The following is a 15367-nucleotide window of genomic DNA, read 5'->3' on the forward strand; positions in this document are numbered from 1 at the left end:
GGATTTCATCTGTTTTTCCAGGCCCCTGCTTGCTGTCAGTGAACGATGATCATTTGTCGTTTTTTCAGTCAAAGTAGAAGCAATTCCCGCCATCGGTCACCCAGCGCTCGGCACGGCTAGCCGCATCATCCAGACCCCGACGTCCACCCCCCTCCAGACGGTCACCATAGTGCAGCAAGCGCCTCTAGGTCAACACCAGCTCCCCATCAAAGCGGTCACACAGAACGGGACACACGTCCTGCCCATCACCACCGCCATCCAAGGACAGGTCACCACCGGTAAGGAGCCGGGGACGGGCTGCCACCAATAGATCTGTGTCAGATCCTCACCTTTGTCAACATCTCTGCTTGCTGTAAACCTGTACAGAGCCGACACTTCACAGCTGATGGTTTGTTACAGTTGTATCAACAAACAACCCATTTTACCTGCGCTGATACATTGTAACAAACATCCCTGGACTGGATGCAATTGTAACAAACCCTCAGCTGTGAGGATGTGATGTCTTTCCATTGGAAGCAGAAATATTGAAACCGGTAAGCAAAATCTATATTCGGGAGTAGGTTAGAAAGGGGTTAATAAGACGGCTCCCGTCCTGCTGACGGTTTCCTGTAAGTCCGCTTAGGCCGGGATCACACATGCGAGAAACACGTCTGTGTCTCGCATGTGAAATCCAAGCTCTGGTGCCGGCACTCCAGAGCGGAGCGTGCGGCTCCATGTGTTCCTATGCGGCTGCACGCTCCGCTCCACAGTGTCGGTGCCAGAGCTTGGATTTCACATGCGAGACATGGACGTGTTTCTCGCATGTGTGATCCCGGCCTTAGACTTAATGTCCTCTCGTCAAATCACGCGACTTGATTGCGTCTTGGCGGGGCGAGTGATTGGCCCCGTCTTCAGATCCCGATCTTCAGCTGGATGTGTTTTTTCAGCAAACTCCAGCTACTCCCTGACTGACAGCCCCTGGCAGTGGAGAGGAAATGGAGCCCGAGGTAGGATCCGCTGTGTCTGTCTTGTGTTATAATAGTCGGGGCTGGTGTTAAAATGTCCCCCCGGGGTCATGGTCTCCCAGGAGGAGGTCGTCATCTGCCGGGTGCCCCATTTGTCAGAGATCCGCTCTGCTCCTAGCTCAGTTTTGTAGCTGAGCCTGCCCCCTTCCATTGCCACCATTCATCCAGCCCCCTTCTCACAGCTCTGACCTGGGAGTTTGACAACTGGGACACCTGGCATCAACAGTCATGGAACTTTAAGGATCATGTATGTGTTTGTTTTTTTTATTTCCTGGGCCACCCCTTTAAGAGTGTATGCACCCAGAGCTTATATGACTAGTATGTCCTTTTATTGGGAGAAGGTTGTTTTTTTGTGTTGTGTGTAGATATGGCTGATAGGTCCCACGAAAAACGTAAGAGCAGAAGCAGGATCTGACTACAAAGTTGTCGTTTGTAGTCTGTTACTAGGGCAACACAGGGCTGCAGAGGGAATGTAGGCACAGAACGGCAGTCACTTCATCATAGACCCACGGGGACAAGAGGCGCCTCTGTTCGTTCCCAGAACAGGTGTCTGACTGTCAGTGCAGAGTATAACTCACTCTCTTCTCTCCCCCCCTTACAGCCGCAGCGAGCCCCCTGCACATGCTGGCAACCCACGCCTCGGCATCGGCCTCCCTCCCCACCAAGAGGCAAAACGGAGACCAGAACGACCAGCCCGAACTCAAGAGAATCAGGGTGGAAGATCGCGCCGAGGCCCTAGTCATATCCATAAACGAGAGCGCCCAGAAAACGGAGGGGTCCAATGAACAAGACAACAACCAAAAATAGGAACCCGCCCTCCCCCGACACACAGGAGAAAAAAAACATCCATTCTTTTTTTTTTCTTTTCTTTCGTTCCTTCCGGTTTTCCTTCCCCTCGTTCTCTGGAAGTGACCTCCATTTAAAGGAAAACACTTGCAGCTTCAGTGGTGCCAAAAACAATTGTGGAAGTGGGGTGAAAAGTCACTAAAGAAGTTGGGGTTGGCCTAGATCACGACTGGAGAAAATACAGAAAAAGTTTTTGGAAACTTTTATTTTCGTTTTTTTTTTTTTTTTTTGTCACCTCTACCTGGATAATCCTCCGCCTCTCTATTCACCCGCTGTATGAAAACTTAAAGAGAAATGTTGGATGCTTTGACTACACACCCCACCCTCCGTTAAGGTTTTTTTTTCTTCTGGCCATCGCTCGATATGGGCTGAATACGGGAGTCACAATTCAACGTCTTTTCCTTTTTAAAGGGAAACTAACTATTCAACGATCGGCAGCTACAGCCTTCCTGCTCCTCTGGACTCGCACAACACGTCGTCTACTCCCAGTTTTTTTTTTTGTTTGTTTTTTTTTTTTTATAAATCACACAAACCTGAAAAAAAAAAAAAACTTCCGGTCTGCAAGTCAACGGGTCGTACATTTCAGAATTTCCAGTCACTTCAATATCAAGGAAAAATAATTATTTTCTAAATTTTGAGGAACTGAATGTAGAATTTTTTTTCTATTTTTTTTTTTCTGTTACATTTAGCAATTTTTTTTTCTTGCCACGTGTGGTGATCAAAGTCCTTTTTGGTTTTTTTGTTTGTTTTTTTTTTTGTTTTGTTGAGCGTGCATGTAACGAAAGAAGAAAAGCGGGAGGAAAAAAAAAAGAAAAATTATTGTAAGAGACATTTAACAAATTGCAAAGAAAGAAACTTATCAGTTTTGATCAGAGCTGCACTTAACTCCTCGTCCCTTCTCCCCCATCCTCCCTTCCTTGTTCTGTGCCCTGGCCTAATTTTACCCATCTTATCCCCTTCCTGCCCCCTTCTCCTCCACCCTAAAAAAAAACAAAAAAACTTTTACTTCTAAGGTTAAAGAAAAAAAAAATGACAAAAAATATCTTGCTTAATATTGTGTATGTTTAAATGGCAAAAGGCTGCTGTTCAAGTCCCATTTAGAAAAAAAAAAAGAAAAAATTTCCAAACCTCAAGAAGAAAACAAAAAATAATAAATGAGAAAAAAATAGTAAAAAAATAAGTGTCGAGGGTAAATTAAAAAAAAAAAAATTAATAAAAAAAAACGCAGAACACTGGAACTGTAAACCCTTTTCTCTTGCAGCGTCTAATTTTCCCGCGACCGGCACGCAATTCTTTCTTTTATTTTAGTAATCCGTGCTGCTTAAAGGGAAAATGCCCACAAAATTGGATTTTTTTTTTTTTTTTTTTACATTTGTAATTATATTTTTCTTTATAAACCGTGAGCTGCCATGAAAACGAATGGAGAAAGGATGAAAAAATGGAGGCTCTTATTTATATATACATAGATATATTATTTTTTTTGTTGTTACCTACAACCATTAAAATATTTATAATCCTGACCTGTAATAAACCTTGGAGTATGATATTTTACATGAACCGTATTTTCCACTTCAATTTTCTGGTCTTTTGTTTTGTTTTTTTATTTATTTTGAGTATTTTTCCACGGTGGAGCCAAATCTTAGTATATTGTCACAAAAATCGCAGGAAAATGTTCACGGTTTTGTCACAATTTTTCAAAACATCCCCTCTGATTTGTAGGGAGGATAATTGCAGCAACATTTTACTGCACTGTATGAATAGGTCCTATAAGGGTTCTTCTTGGATAACTGATATCTTGGGAATGGCTGGGACCCCACCGGTCCCAAAGACGAGGGGATCCTATCATCTGTTGGTGCCCAATTGGGAATGACTTCAAATTTGTTTTCAAATTTTTGGAAGGTTTGTTTTTTATTCCTTTTTTTTTTTTTTTTTTTATAAATATTTGATAATTTCCTTTATGACTTTCTATTTTTTTAGTGTTTTTTTATTTATTCCTATTTATTAAATATTCAATATAATGTCCTCATGAGTTTTTATTTGTAGATTTTTAGATTTTATTTTTTAGTGTTTTTTGTTATCCCGATTTTTATTAAATATTTGATTTAATTTCCTCATGAATTTTTTTCTTATACTTATATTCTCTTCAGTGCTTATCTTTTTGTTTTTTCATTCACATTTTTTATTAAATATTGGATGTAATTTCCTCTTTTCTATTTATTTGCATATTTTTCGATTTGCGTTTTTCTTTACGGTTATCTTTGTCTTGTTCCCATTTTTTCTATTTAGTTCCCTTATGATTTTTTTTTTTTTTTGTATTTTCTTTAGTGCTTTTCTTTTTTTTTTTTTTTTAAATTAAATCTTTGATTTCATTTCCTCATGAATTTTTTTTTATATACCTATATTTTCTTCAGTGTTTGATTTTTCTTTTTTTAATTACCATTTTATTTCATCTTAATTTCCTTATGGTATTTTTTTCAATTTCCGCGTTTTTTTTTTTATCCCCAGTTTTATTTGATTTAATTTCCTCATAATAAATATATATTTTTTTTCCCTTGTGATTTTTTTTTTTTTTTTTTGTTTTGAGTATTTCTCCCGTTTTAAAATCCCTTTTTTATTGTTTTTCATTTCTTTATTATTTTTTTATACTTATATTTTGTGTTTTTGTTTTCTTTCTATTCCCATTTTTATTAAATATTTGATTTATTTTCCTCATGATTTTTTTACTTGTATATTTTTGTTTTATTTTTTAGTTTTTTTATTCCCATTTTCTATTTTACTTTCCTTATGCCTTTTTTGTTTTTGCTTTAGTGCTTTTCTTTTCTTTTTTATTAAATATTTGACTAAAGTTCCTCACGATTTGGGTTTTTTACTATTTTTTTTTTTTCTTTAGTGTGTTCTTATTTCTATTTTTTATTTGATGTAATTTCATCATTTTTTTTTCTCAATTTCGTTCATTTTTTTTTTTATCCCCATAGGAAATTAAATCCATTTAATAAACATAATTTTTCTTTTTTATTAAATATTTGATTTAATTTTTTTTTTTTTTTTGTATTTTTCTATTTCTACTTTCATATAAAATGTTAATCATAATCAACATTCAAGCCTTTGATGGACCCTTGGACTGTTTTTGATGTCTGTAAAACGTGGGAACGCTATAATATCTGCTCTGGAAGCTTCTTGTGATGACGACAAAATCCTTTGCTGCCCGTCTGATGCGTCTTTGCCATTTAGCCCTGCCAGGTGCTTGTCGTAAACTGGATTTTTACGCTTCATGCAAAATTTCATACTCCTTGCTGATCATGGCCCAAGAATATAAATATTTTTTAAATTTTTTTGATTGTTTGTTATTTGGAGATGGGGGGGGGGAATTATACTTGGGCTTATGGACTTCTTGGCTCTGCCACTTGAAGACAAGGAAACATGGCTGCTTGGTGACAACTTTTTACATTGGTAATCTCGGTCTTCAGAGTCGATCTTGTTTTCCTGCTTTGTTCAAAGACGAAGCTAATGTAGAAATCCAGCAAAATCAATTAAAGAAAAAAAACTTCAGACATAGGGTGTAAAAACTATTGCACAAGTTTGCATAACCTTTAGGTGCTTTGAAACAAATGGTGTTTTGTCAGTCTGCCTGTGTTCCCATCCATTGCAGGCTGCTCAGTGCTAAATCTTTCACACTAGGTTTCTTATTGTTTATCCTTAGAGCGAAGGTCTGCCTCAGTGGATCATTGCATATATGTAACCCTACCCCAATCGCGGAATATGTAATAGGTTGCCCCATCTCAATGGGGGCTGGTTTAGGGCACTTTATCTGCCTATGTACCTTTCGGAACTTTTTCATTTTGCTGGCTATTCTTCCCCTCCTTCCCTTTATTCCTGATGATGCACTATAGCATCATGCCTACTTCCTGAAGAAAACAAAGCCCAGTCCAATTTTGTTTAAAGGTAAAGCCACGCCCTGGCTTCCTGTAGAACTCCAAAGCTGCGCCCCGGCTCCCTGTAAAACTCCAAAGCCGCGCCCCGGCTCCCTGTAAAACTCCAAAGCCGCGTCCCGGCCTCCTGTAAAACTCCAAAGCCACGCCCTGACTTCCTGTAAAACTCCAAAGCCGCGCCCCGACTTCCTATAAAACGCCAAAGCCGTGCCCCGACTTCCTGTAAGTGCTTTGGAGGTATCATTCAAGGCTGACACTACAGAATTTCTCAATAAAGCAAATGCAGCGAGAATTACAATCACATTATCTTACCGAATGAGATCATGAACCTTTATAATTTATGTAACTTGTGAAGATGTTAGAGGAGATTTTTACTCCAGAAGGTCCCAAAATGAATTGTCAGGTTTTGCACTGAGCAGCCTGCAATGTATGAAAACGCCTGCAGGCTCTATAAAAAGAATCGTGGAAATTGCAATTACAAGTATTTTTTTTTTTTGGGTCCAAAATATGTGCAGTTGGAGTCTGTCCTCTCAATCTTACACTGTGAGGATAAACGCATGGGGGACATCTAACCATTCACTGACGGAAAGCAGAAATGTAGAAAATGATGAGGAACGATTGAAGCAAATTCCCCGATTTATCGGTTTCTTTTTAGCTCCAATATGGTTCATGTGCGGTTAATGAAGGTGGTGGAAAATCAAAGATAAGGCAAAAAACATCTGGATTAGAAATACACAAGATCAACTTTTTTTTTTTTTTACTCTTACTTGATCAGTTTTAACAGAAAAAAAAAAAAGCGCAATCATCAATATCACAATTACAACTTTTTTGTTTTCTGGAGTTACCGTAAATTGGTTCGAAGGCCATGATGAAACTGGGATATAGTTGGAAGATGCATTTTCATTCTTAAGGGAGGAGGGGGATGAAACTGCAGTATCATTTGTGTATTTGATACAAGAGGGGGGGGGGGGGGAGGGAATGAAGCTACACAATCTTCCTCAGTGTATTTGCTGTAAGTGGGGGGGATGCATCGGTAGGATCCTTGGTGTAATTCCTATAAGATGAGGGGAATGAAGCTGCAGTATCCTCTGTGAACTTGATACAGAAGAGGGGGATGCTTCTGCAGTATCTTCAGTGTATTTGATACAAGAAGGGGGATGCATCTCGGTATATTTGTTTATGGGGGGCAGTATGAAGCAGCAGTATCCTCTGTGTATTTGATACAAGAGGAGGATGCAGCATCTCAGTATATTTGCTGTTACGAGGGGGGGGGGGGTGAAGGTGCAGTATCATTTTCTGTAAGAAGAGGAGTATGAAGCAGCAGTATCTTATATGTATTTCCTATACACGGAGGAGGGAGATGAAGTTGCAGTATCTTCAGTGTATTTCCTATAAGTGGAGGAAGGAGATGATTCTGCAGTATCCTTGGTGTTTCCTATACGTGGAGGAGGGGGGTGAAGCTGCTGTATCTTCAGCGTATTTCCTACAAGTGGAGGAGGGAGATGAAGCTGCAGTATCTTCGTGTATTTCCTATAATTAGAGGGGAACGAAGCTACAATAACCTTGGTGTATTTCTTGTAAGGAGGAGGGGGATGAAGTTGCAGTATCTTCAGTGTATTTCCTACAAGTGGAGGAGGGAGATGAAGCTGCAGTATCTTCGTGTGTTTCCTATAATTAGAGGGGAACGAAGCTACAATAACCTTGGTGTATTCCCTGTAAGGAGGAGGATGAAGCTGCAGGATCTTTGGTACATTTCCTACAAGTGGAGGAGGGGGTGAAGCTGCAGTATCTTTATTCCCCTCCACAACTTATAGAAAGCACACCAAAGATACCGCACCTTCGTCCCCCTCCTCCACTTGGAGGAAATGCACCGAAGCTGCAGTATCTTCTGTGTATTTCCTATAATTAGAGGGGAACAAAGCTACAATAACCTTGGTGTAATTCCCTGTAAGGAGGGGGATGAAGCTGCATTATCTCCAGCTTATTTCCTATACGTGGAGGAGGGGATGAAGCTGCAGTATCCTGTTTCCTAAATGTGGACGATGAAGCATCCTTCATGTGTCTGCAGGCTGAGAGATGAGGAGCAGAGGGGTAGATCCATGGCTGCAGAACATCTGATCATGTAATTTTGTTTGTTTTTTTTTTTTATTAAAAAGCATTAACATCTTACAAACATTTGTGCAAAACAAGAGGGAAAAACAAAGAAAACCAAATTTCTGATTAATTGCACTAAAGCCACATGCAGAAACGACGTCCCAAAATCTACAGCAAAGGTTTAGTATTAATGTCGGGTACAAGATCCCTTCCCCCGCGGGATCGCCGCTGCTCCAGTATAAGGAGGGTGGACCGTCATTAGTGGATGTGTTAGTATACGGTCCAAGCTCCTGGAAACAGCGCCACCTCTACTCCGGAGGCCGACTCTGGTATTGCAGCTGCATGTACAAAAATGGAGACTTTATGGGAGTCTGGTTGATAAGGATACATTTCTGGACTTTAGCAACCAGTGTTAGATCTAACTGGAGCACCCCTTTAAGTAACGGTTTGTGGTGAAGCGATGCTCTGGGAGCTAAACGCAGCAGCACGAAACGGTCCACAGTCATGAGCTGCAGGACTAGGTACAAGCTGCACTGCTACCCGTCCATTTCCCTACGCAGAGCGGCGCCCGATGGGAGTTTTCCTCCTGGATGATGCATGTTACACATATATAATGTTACGGGGTCTGGTACGTTACTGTTAATACTGCGTTGTGTGATTGATCTGGAACATTCCAGAATGCAGTCAGTGGCAGAAATGGAAAAATAATAATTGACGGCTGTGAAACGCGTCGCCGCGCTGACATCATGGATAAAACGTAACGACAGAACGAAAAAGTGTCATGGAGTTTTTTCAGTCAGTTTTTGGAGTGAAGCCCCCCACATTACTGCCGCCATGGAGTCCAGAGAGGCTCAGAGCTTGTCGTCCGTCATTTCTAAAAACTGCGCGTAGACGTCTCGCGTGCACTCGCCCTTCTGGTTGAACTGGAATTTGTAGTAGCTGCCGTCCGCGCAGATCGCTGTAAAGAGGAGAGCGAGAGGTCAGACTCCAGTCACAGCCAGAGCTGCAGCGACCAGTGCTGGCCACCATCACAGCAGAGGAAGACTGGAAGGTGCGTCGGGGCTTATTTCTGAAAATAATGCCAACTAACACCGGGGTGCCACACCAGCCACAGGCCATGCTCACCTATGACAGAGTTTGGTTCTGTTCCAAAGGCACAAACACAAGGCGATCCAGAGGGAACCTGAAACTTGGAGAAGCTCCACTTAGAGCTGAAGTATTTGGGGAGGAAACTGGCGGAGGCCAAACTGCAACAAGACAGAAGACAGGCACTTATTAGTGAGCTCCCCCTAGTGATGACTCCAGCCCCTCATCTCCCTCTATATGCAGTGAGCTCCCCCTAGTGGTGGCTGCAGCCCCTCATCTCCCTCTCTATATGCAGTAAGCTCCCCCTAGTGGGTGCAGCCCCTCATCTCCCTCTCTATATGCAGTAAGCTCCCCCTAGCGGTGGCTGCAGCCCCTCATTTCCCTGTCTATATGCAGTAAGCTCCCCCTAGTGGCTGCAGCCCCTCATCTCCCTCTCTATGCAGTAAGCTCCCCCTAGTGGTGGCTGCAGCCCCTCATCTCCCTCTCTATGCAGTAAGCTTCTAGTGGTGGCTGAGGCCCCTTGTATCCCTAGATATGCAGTGAGCATCCCCTAATGGTGGCTTTAGGCCCTTGTGTCCATAGATATGCAGTGAGCTCCCCCTAGTGGTGGCTGCAGTTCTTTTCATCCCTCCAAATACAATGTTCCAGATACAATGTTCCAGATCCTCAGCCGTGATCCCCTCCGATTACCTGGACTGTTTGTTTCTCTTGGGATCCTCTGCTGCAAAAATGTGCACCGTCCCGTGATCACTGGAGACGCAGATCAGAGAGGCGTCCTCATTGAAGTTTATGCTACAATATAAACGCAGACTCGTCAGCAAATCAGAGTGCTAGGCGCTGCCCCATTACCCAGCAGCCCTCACTCATGCCCGTCACACTCACCAGTAGATGTTGGCGGCCTGTGATCCTCTGCGCAGCTCCTGAATTAAATGGCCGGACGTCGTGTCGAATATCCTAATGAGAGTTCCCTGTAAGGAGGGAATCACAGACGTCAGCCCCCATAACGAGGCAGCGGAGGGGCTACCACCACACGTATGTGGCATCGGTTAGTCCTGTCTGCGGGGCACAAGCGGCATAAAGGCCCGCCCACGCGGAGCAGACATTACTAATCCATCCTGCAGATCCTCGGCGCCATCTACAGACATCACCTTCTCCGACGCGGTGGCGATTCTGGTCCCTTGTAGATTTAGAGCAATGCAGCTCAGGACCCCCTCGTGTGCCGGGATGTCCACGGGGGGCTTCTCAGTGCTGGCCAGGTCTACGATCTGCACGTGGCCGGTGTGAGCCCCCGGGAAGGCCAGGAATGAATTATTGCTGTTCGGACACAACACGCACAGACCTGAAGGGGAAGACGTGACAGCGTCAGGATGATGAAGGTTGTGGTCCACCACGGAGGAGGCCCCCCGCTCCTCACCTTTAGGATTGTAGCAGGTTTCGAAGACGTGGAGCTGATGGGGGTTGTGAGTGAAGGTGAAGACCTTTATCATGGAGTCCAGCACCACCACAATCCTACAACAGAGGCCAATGGTCAGTGCCCTACAGCCCCTGCACCGCCCCCTCAGAAGCCCCCGCCACCATTATCAGGCAAAGACCATCCCCTACAGTCATTAATAACCCCTCCCCAGTCCTTGCACGGGCCCCACTGTCATCACCAACAGCTCCCACTCTGGCCCCCAGTTAGGACTAGTCCACGCCCCTGCAGCCCCCATAGTCATTACCAGGCCCAGATCACACACCCAGGAGTCTCCATCATCCCCAATCCCTGCGCAGCCCCCCACCGTGGTTACCAGTCCCCGCGTAGCCCCCCACTGTGGTACCTGTCCCTGCGCAGCCCCCCCACTATGGTACCTGTCCCTGCGCAGCCTCCCCACTGTGGTACCTGTCCCTGCGCAGCTTCACGGCTTTCACCTCCGTTGAGAACTCGATCTCAATCACAGTTTTCTTCTTCAGGTCGTCCCAGATCATAACTGGAAGTGTCAGAGCACAGGGAGTGAAGACTAACGCAAATGAGAGGCCGCGAGGGAGGCGCCTGGGAGGTGTCTGAGGGTCTCACCTTTGTTGGGTGGATATTTCGGCTTCTTCCCTCCTCCGACAAGAGCGAGATAGTTACAGCGGAACAACATCTCCACGTATCCGATGCCGCCCTCCATGAACTCTGACCGGAAAGATGAAAGGGTTAATGTCTGGATCTGATTGGGGCGAGTGGTGGGTGACTTCACACCCCTTGGTCCCCCCACACTAATGTCCTACTGCGCACTGTCCCCCTCCTCGGCACTGGTATCCTGCTCCCTCCCTTCCCCCGGTGTCCTGCTCGGCCCCCTGATCCCTTCCCCCGGTGTCCTGCTCGGCCCCCTGATCCCTTCCCCCGGTGTCCTGCTCGGCCCCCTGATCCCTTCCTCCGGTGTCCTGCTCGGCCCCTGATCCCTTCCCCCGGTGTCCTGCTGGGCCCCCTGATCCGTTCCCCCCAGTGTCCGGCTCGGCCTCCTGATCCCTTGCCCCGGTGTCCTGCTCACCCCCTGATCCCTCCCCCCAATGTCCTGCTCGGCCCCCTGATCCGTTCCCCCAGTGTCCGGCTCGGCCCCCTGATCCCTTCCCTCGATGTCCTGCTCGACCCCCTGATCCCTTCCACCGGTGTCCTGCTCGGCCCCCTGATCCCTTCCCCCGGTGTCCTGCTCAGCCCCCTGATCCCTTCCCCCGGTGTCCTGCTCGGCCCCCTGATCCCTTCCCCCGGTGTCCTGCTCACCCCCTGATCCCTTCCTTGGTGTCCTGCTCGGCCCACTGATCCCTTCCCCCGGTGTCCTGCTGGGCCCCCTGATCCGTTCCCCCAGTGTCCTGCTTGGCCCCCTGATCCGTTCCCCCAGTGTCCGGCTCGGCCCCCTGATCCCTTCCCTCGATGTCCTGCTCGGCCCCCTGATGTCCTGCTCACCCCGATCCCTTCCCCCAATGTCCTGCTTGGCCCCCTGATCCCTTCCCCCGATGTCCTGCTCGGCCCCCTGATCCCTTCCCCTGATGTCCTGCTCACCCCCTGATCCCTTCCCCTGATGTCCTGCTCACCCCCTGATCCCTTCCCTCTGGGTCCTGCTCGGCCCCCTGATCCCTTCCCCGGTGTCCTGCTTGGCCCACTGATCCCTTCCCCCGATGTCCTGCTTGGCCCCCTGATCCCTTCCCCGATGTTCTGCTCACCCCCTGATCCCTTCCCATGGTGTCCTGCTCGGCCCCCTGATCCTTTCCCCCGGTGTCATGCTCGGCCCCCTGATCCCTTCCCCCTGTGTCCTGCTCACCCCCTGATCCCTTCCCCCTGATCCCTTCCCCCGATGTCCTGTTCGGCCCCCTGAACCCTTCCCCCGGTGTCCTGCTCGGCCCCCTGATCCCTTCCCCTGGTGTCCTGATCACCCCTGATCCCTTCCCCAATGTTCTGCTTGACCCCCTGATCCCTTCCCCAGGTGTCCTGCTGCACACCCCTCCACCTTGTCCTACCCTGCCCCCTGGTACCCCAACGCTTGTGTCATGCACCGCCTCCTGCGCTGATGTCCTGCTCTGCCCCTGGTGCCACCCCCCATTCCCCGCACTGGTCCCCTGATCCCTTCCCCGATGTTCTGCTCGGCCCCCTGATTCCTTCCCCTGGTGTCCTGCTCACCCCCTGATCCCTTCCCCTGATGTCCTGCTCGGCCCCCTGATCCCTTCCCCCTGTGTCCTGCTCGGCCCCCTGATCCCTTCCCTCGATGTCCTGCTCGGCCCCCTGATCCCTTCCCCCGGTGTCCTGCTCACCCCCTGATCCCTTCCCCCGGTGTCCTGCACACCCCCTGATCCCTTCCCATGGTGTCCTGCTCGGCCCCCTGATCCCTTCCCCCGGTGTCCTGCTCGGCCCCCTGATCCCTTCCCCCTGTGTCCTGCTCACCCCCTGATCCCTTCCCCCGGTGTCCTGCTCACCCCCTGATCCCTTCCCCCGATGTCCTGTTCGGCCCCCTGATCCCTTCCCCCGGTGTCCTGCTCGGCCCCCTGATCCCTTCCCCTGGTGTCCTGATCACCCCTGATCCCTTCCCCAATGTTCTGCTCGACCCCCTGATCCCTTCCCCAGGTGTCCTGCTGCACACCCCTCCACCTTGTCCTACCCTGCCCCCTGGTACCCCAACGCTTGTGTCATGCACCGCCTCCTGCGCTGGTGTCCTGCTCTGCCCCTGGTGCCACCACTAACCCCCCCATTCCCCGCACTGGTGTCCTCCTGCACGCCCTGATGCCCCCCCCTCACTCTAGCTTCCTGCTCCGCCCCCTGATGCCCCGCCATCATATATCTGCTATGTGTAGTCCTGAGGGCGGAGTCTGACACCACAGGAGCTAGCAGGGAAGACGCCCTCAGCGGGGCGTACCTATATGGAGGAGGCCGGGGGGGGCACATACTTATCACACAGTCGCTTACCCTGCTTCTCCTTTTCCTTCAGCGGATCGGTGTTATAGACCCGGAAGCCGTTCTCCATCCCACAGGCGAAGCAACCTGAGGACAGAACGTGAAGAGTCACCCACCGCGTACAAGCCCCCCGTTCCCCACACATCTAATACCCCTTCTCCGTATACACGAACCCCGTTCCCTACACATCTAGTCCCCCCTCCTCCGTGTACACGAGACCCCGCCCCCTCCTCTGTGTACACGAGACCCCGCCCCCTCCTCTGTGTACACGAGACCCCGCCCCCTCCTCCGTGTACACAAGACCATCGCCCCCCTCCTCCATGTAGGTGAAACCCCCGCCCCCTCTTCCATATACGCAATCCCCAGTCCCCCTCCTCCGTATCCGCGATCCCGCCATTCCCCCTCCTCCGCATACGGGATCCCACCATTCCCCCTCCTCCGCATACGCGATCCCTCCATTCCCCCTCCTTCGCATACGCGATCCCGCCATTCCCCCTCCTCCGCATACGCGATCCCACCATTCCCCCTCCTGCGCATACGCGATCCCCCATTCCCCCTCCTCCATATACGCGATCCCCCATCCCCGCCCCTCCTCCGTATACGCGATCCCCCATCCCCGCCCCTCTCCTCCGTATATGCGATCCCCCCATTCCACCCATCTCCATATAAGCAATCCCCCATTCCCCCTCCTCCGTATACGCGATCCCGCCATTCCCCCTCCTCTGCATACGTGATCCCACCATTCCCCCTCCTCCGTATACGCGATCCCCCCATTCCCCCCTCCTCCGTATACGCGATCCCCCCATTCCCCCCTCCTCCGTATACGCGATCCCCCATTCCCCCCTCCTCCGTATACGCGATCCCCCCATTCCCCCCTCCTCCGTATACGCGATCCCCCCCATTCCCCCCTCCTCCGTATACGCAATCCCCACATTCCCCCCTCCTCCGTACACATGATCCCCCCTCCTCCGTATACGCGATTCCCCCTCCTCCGTACACGCGATGCCCCCCATTCCCCCTCCTCCGTACACATGATCCCCCTCCTCCGTATACGCGATCCCCCCCATTCCCCATACACATGATCCCCCTCCTCCGTATACGCGATCCCCCCCATTCCCCCCTCCTCCGTACACATGATCCCCCTCCTCCGTATACGCGATCCCCCCCATTCCCCATCCTCCGTACACATGATCCCCCTCCTACGTATACGCGATCCCACCCATTCCCCCCTCCTCCGTATACGCAATCCCCCCATTCCCCCCTCCTCCGTATACGCGATCCCCCATTCCCCCCTCCTCCGTATACGCGATCCCCCCATTCCCCCCTCCTCCGTATACGCGATCCCCCCCATTCCCCCCTCCTCCGTATACGCAATCCCCACATTCCCCCCTCCTCCGTACACATGATCCCCCCTCCTCCGTATACGCGATTCCCCCTCCTCCGTACACGCGATCCCCCCCATTCCCCCTCCTCCGTACACATGATCCCCCTCCTACGTATACGCGATCCCCCCCATTCCCCCTCCTCCGTACACATGATCCCCCCCATTCCCCCTCCTCCATATACGCGACCCCCGTTCCCCCTCACTGTATCCCCGGTACATGACTGCCCATCCCCCTTCCGGTCCCCTCTCACCATGGTCCTGGTTGAATCCGGCGTACAGGAGGCCGTTCCCGTGCGGGTTGGAGGGCAGCAGGTTCATGTTTGCAGCTCCGCTGCCGCTGTCGGTGTCAGGGCCCCGGCCGCGCCGGTTACATCATCGCCGGGAGCCGCTGACGTTCTCTCTCTGTCTCTTGACACTCAGCGGCCACTTCCGGCCTCCGCAGGCCGCCTGGTGGAGCGCAGAACGGCGACTGCGCCCGGCACGTGATGCGGTAGGCGGAGCACCCGGGTACGTGACCCGGTGGGCGGAGCGTCCAGGCACGTGATGCGGAGCGCCGAGCAGTCGATTCATAATTCCAGCGGGAAAGTCAGAACGAGGAGGTCGGACTCGGATTGTGCTG

General features: G+C 49.5%; 2 protein-coding genes across 3 annotated transcripts in view; one reads left to right on the forward strand and one right to left on the reverse strand.

Annotated features, from left to right (window-relative positions):
• Positions 1–3095, forward strand: part of FOXK2 (forkhead box K2) — a 34316-nt gene extending 31221 nt beyond the window's left edge. Inside the window, exons 8-10 of one of the 2 annotated variants that reach the window (XM_069749263.1) lie at positions 69–278; positions 927–986; positions 1606–3095. In XM_069749263.1, coding sequence (XP_069605364.1) covers positions 69–278; positions 927–986; positions 1606–1811 — 476 coding nt within the window. In that variant the 3' untranslated portion in view covers positions 1812–3095. The remainder of the gene's footprint in view (positions 1–68; positions 279–926; positions 987–1605) is intronic. The other variant, XM_069749264.1, reaches the window with a different exon arrangement.
• Positions 3096–7623: 4528 nt separating this feature from the next.
• WDR45B (WD repeat domain 45B) lies at positions 7624–15201 on the reverse strand. The gene is made up of 10 exons (XM_069749265.1): positions 15000–15201; positions 13377–13451; positions 11013–11114; positions 10839–10926; positions 10374–10468; positions 10108–10298; positions 9842–9927; positions 9650–9751; positions 8999–9120; positions 7624–8831 (listed from the first exon to the last, which is right to left on the reverse strand). Exons 1-10 carry the CDS (start codon positions 15064–15066, stop codon positions 8725–8727), a joined length of 1035 nt encoding a protein of 344 aa, XP_069605366.1. The 5' UTR covers positions 15067–15201; the 3' UTR covers positions 7624–8724.
• Positions 15202–15367: the final 166 nt, after the last annotated feature.

Source organism: Ranitomeya imitator, chromosome 2, assembly GCF_032444005.1.
Source record: "Ranitomeya imitator isolate aRanImi1 chromosome 2, aRanImi1.pri, whole genome shotgun sequence".
Lineage (NCBI taxonomy): Eukaryota > Metazoa > Chordata > Amphibia > Anura > Dendrobatidae > Ranitomeya > Ranitomeya imitator.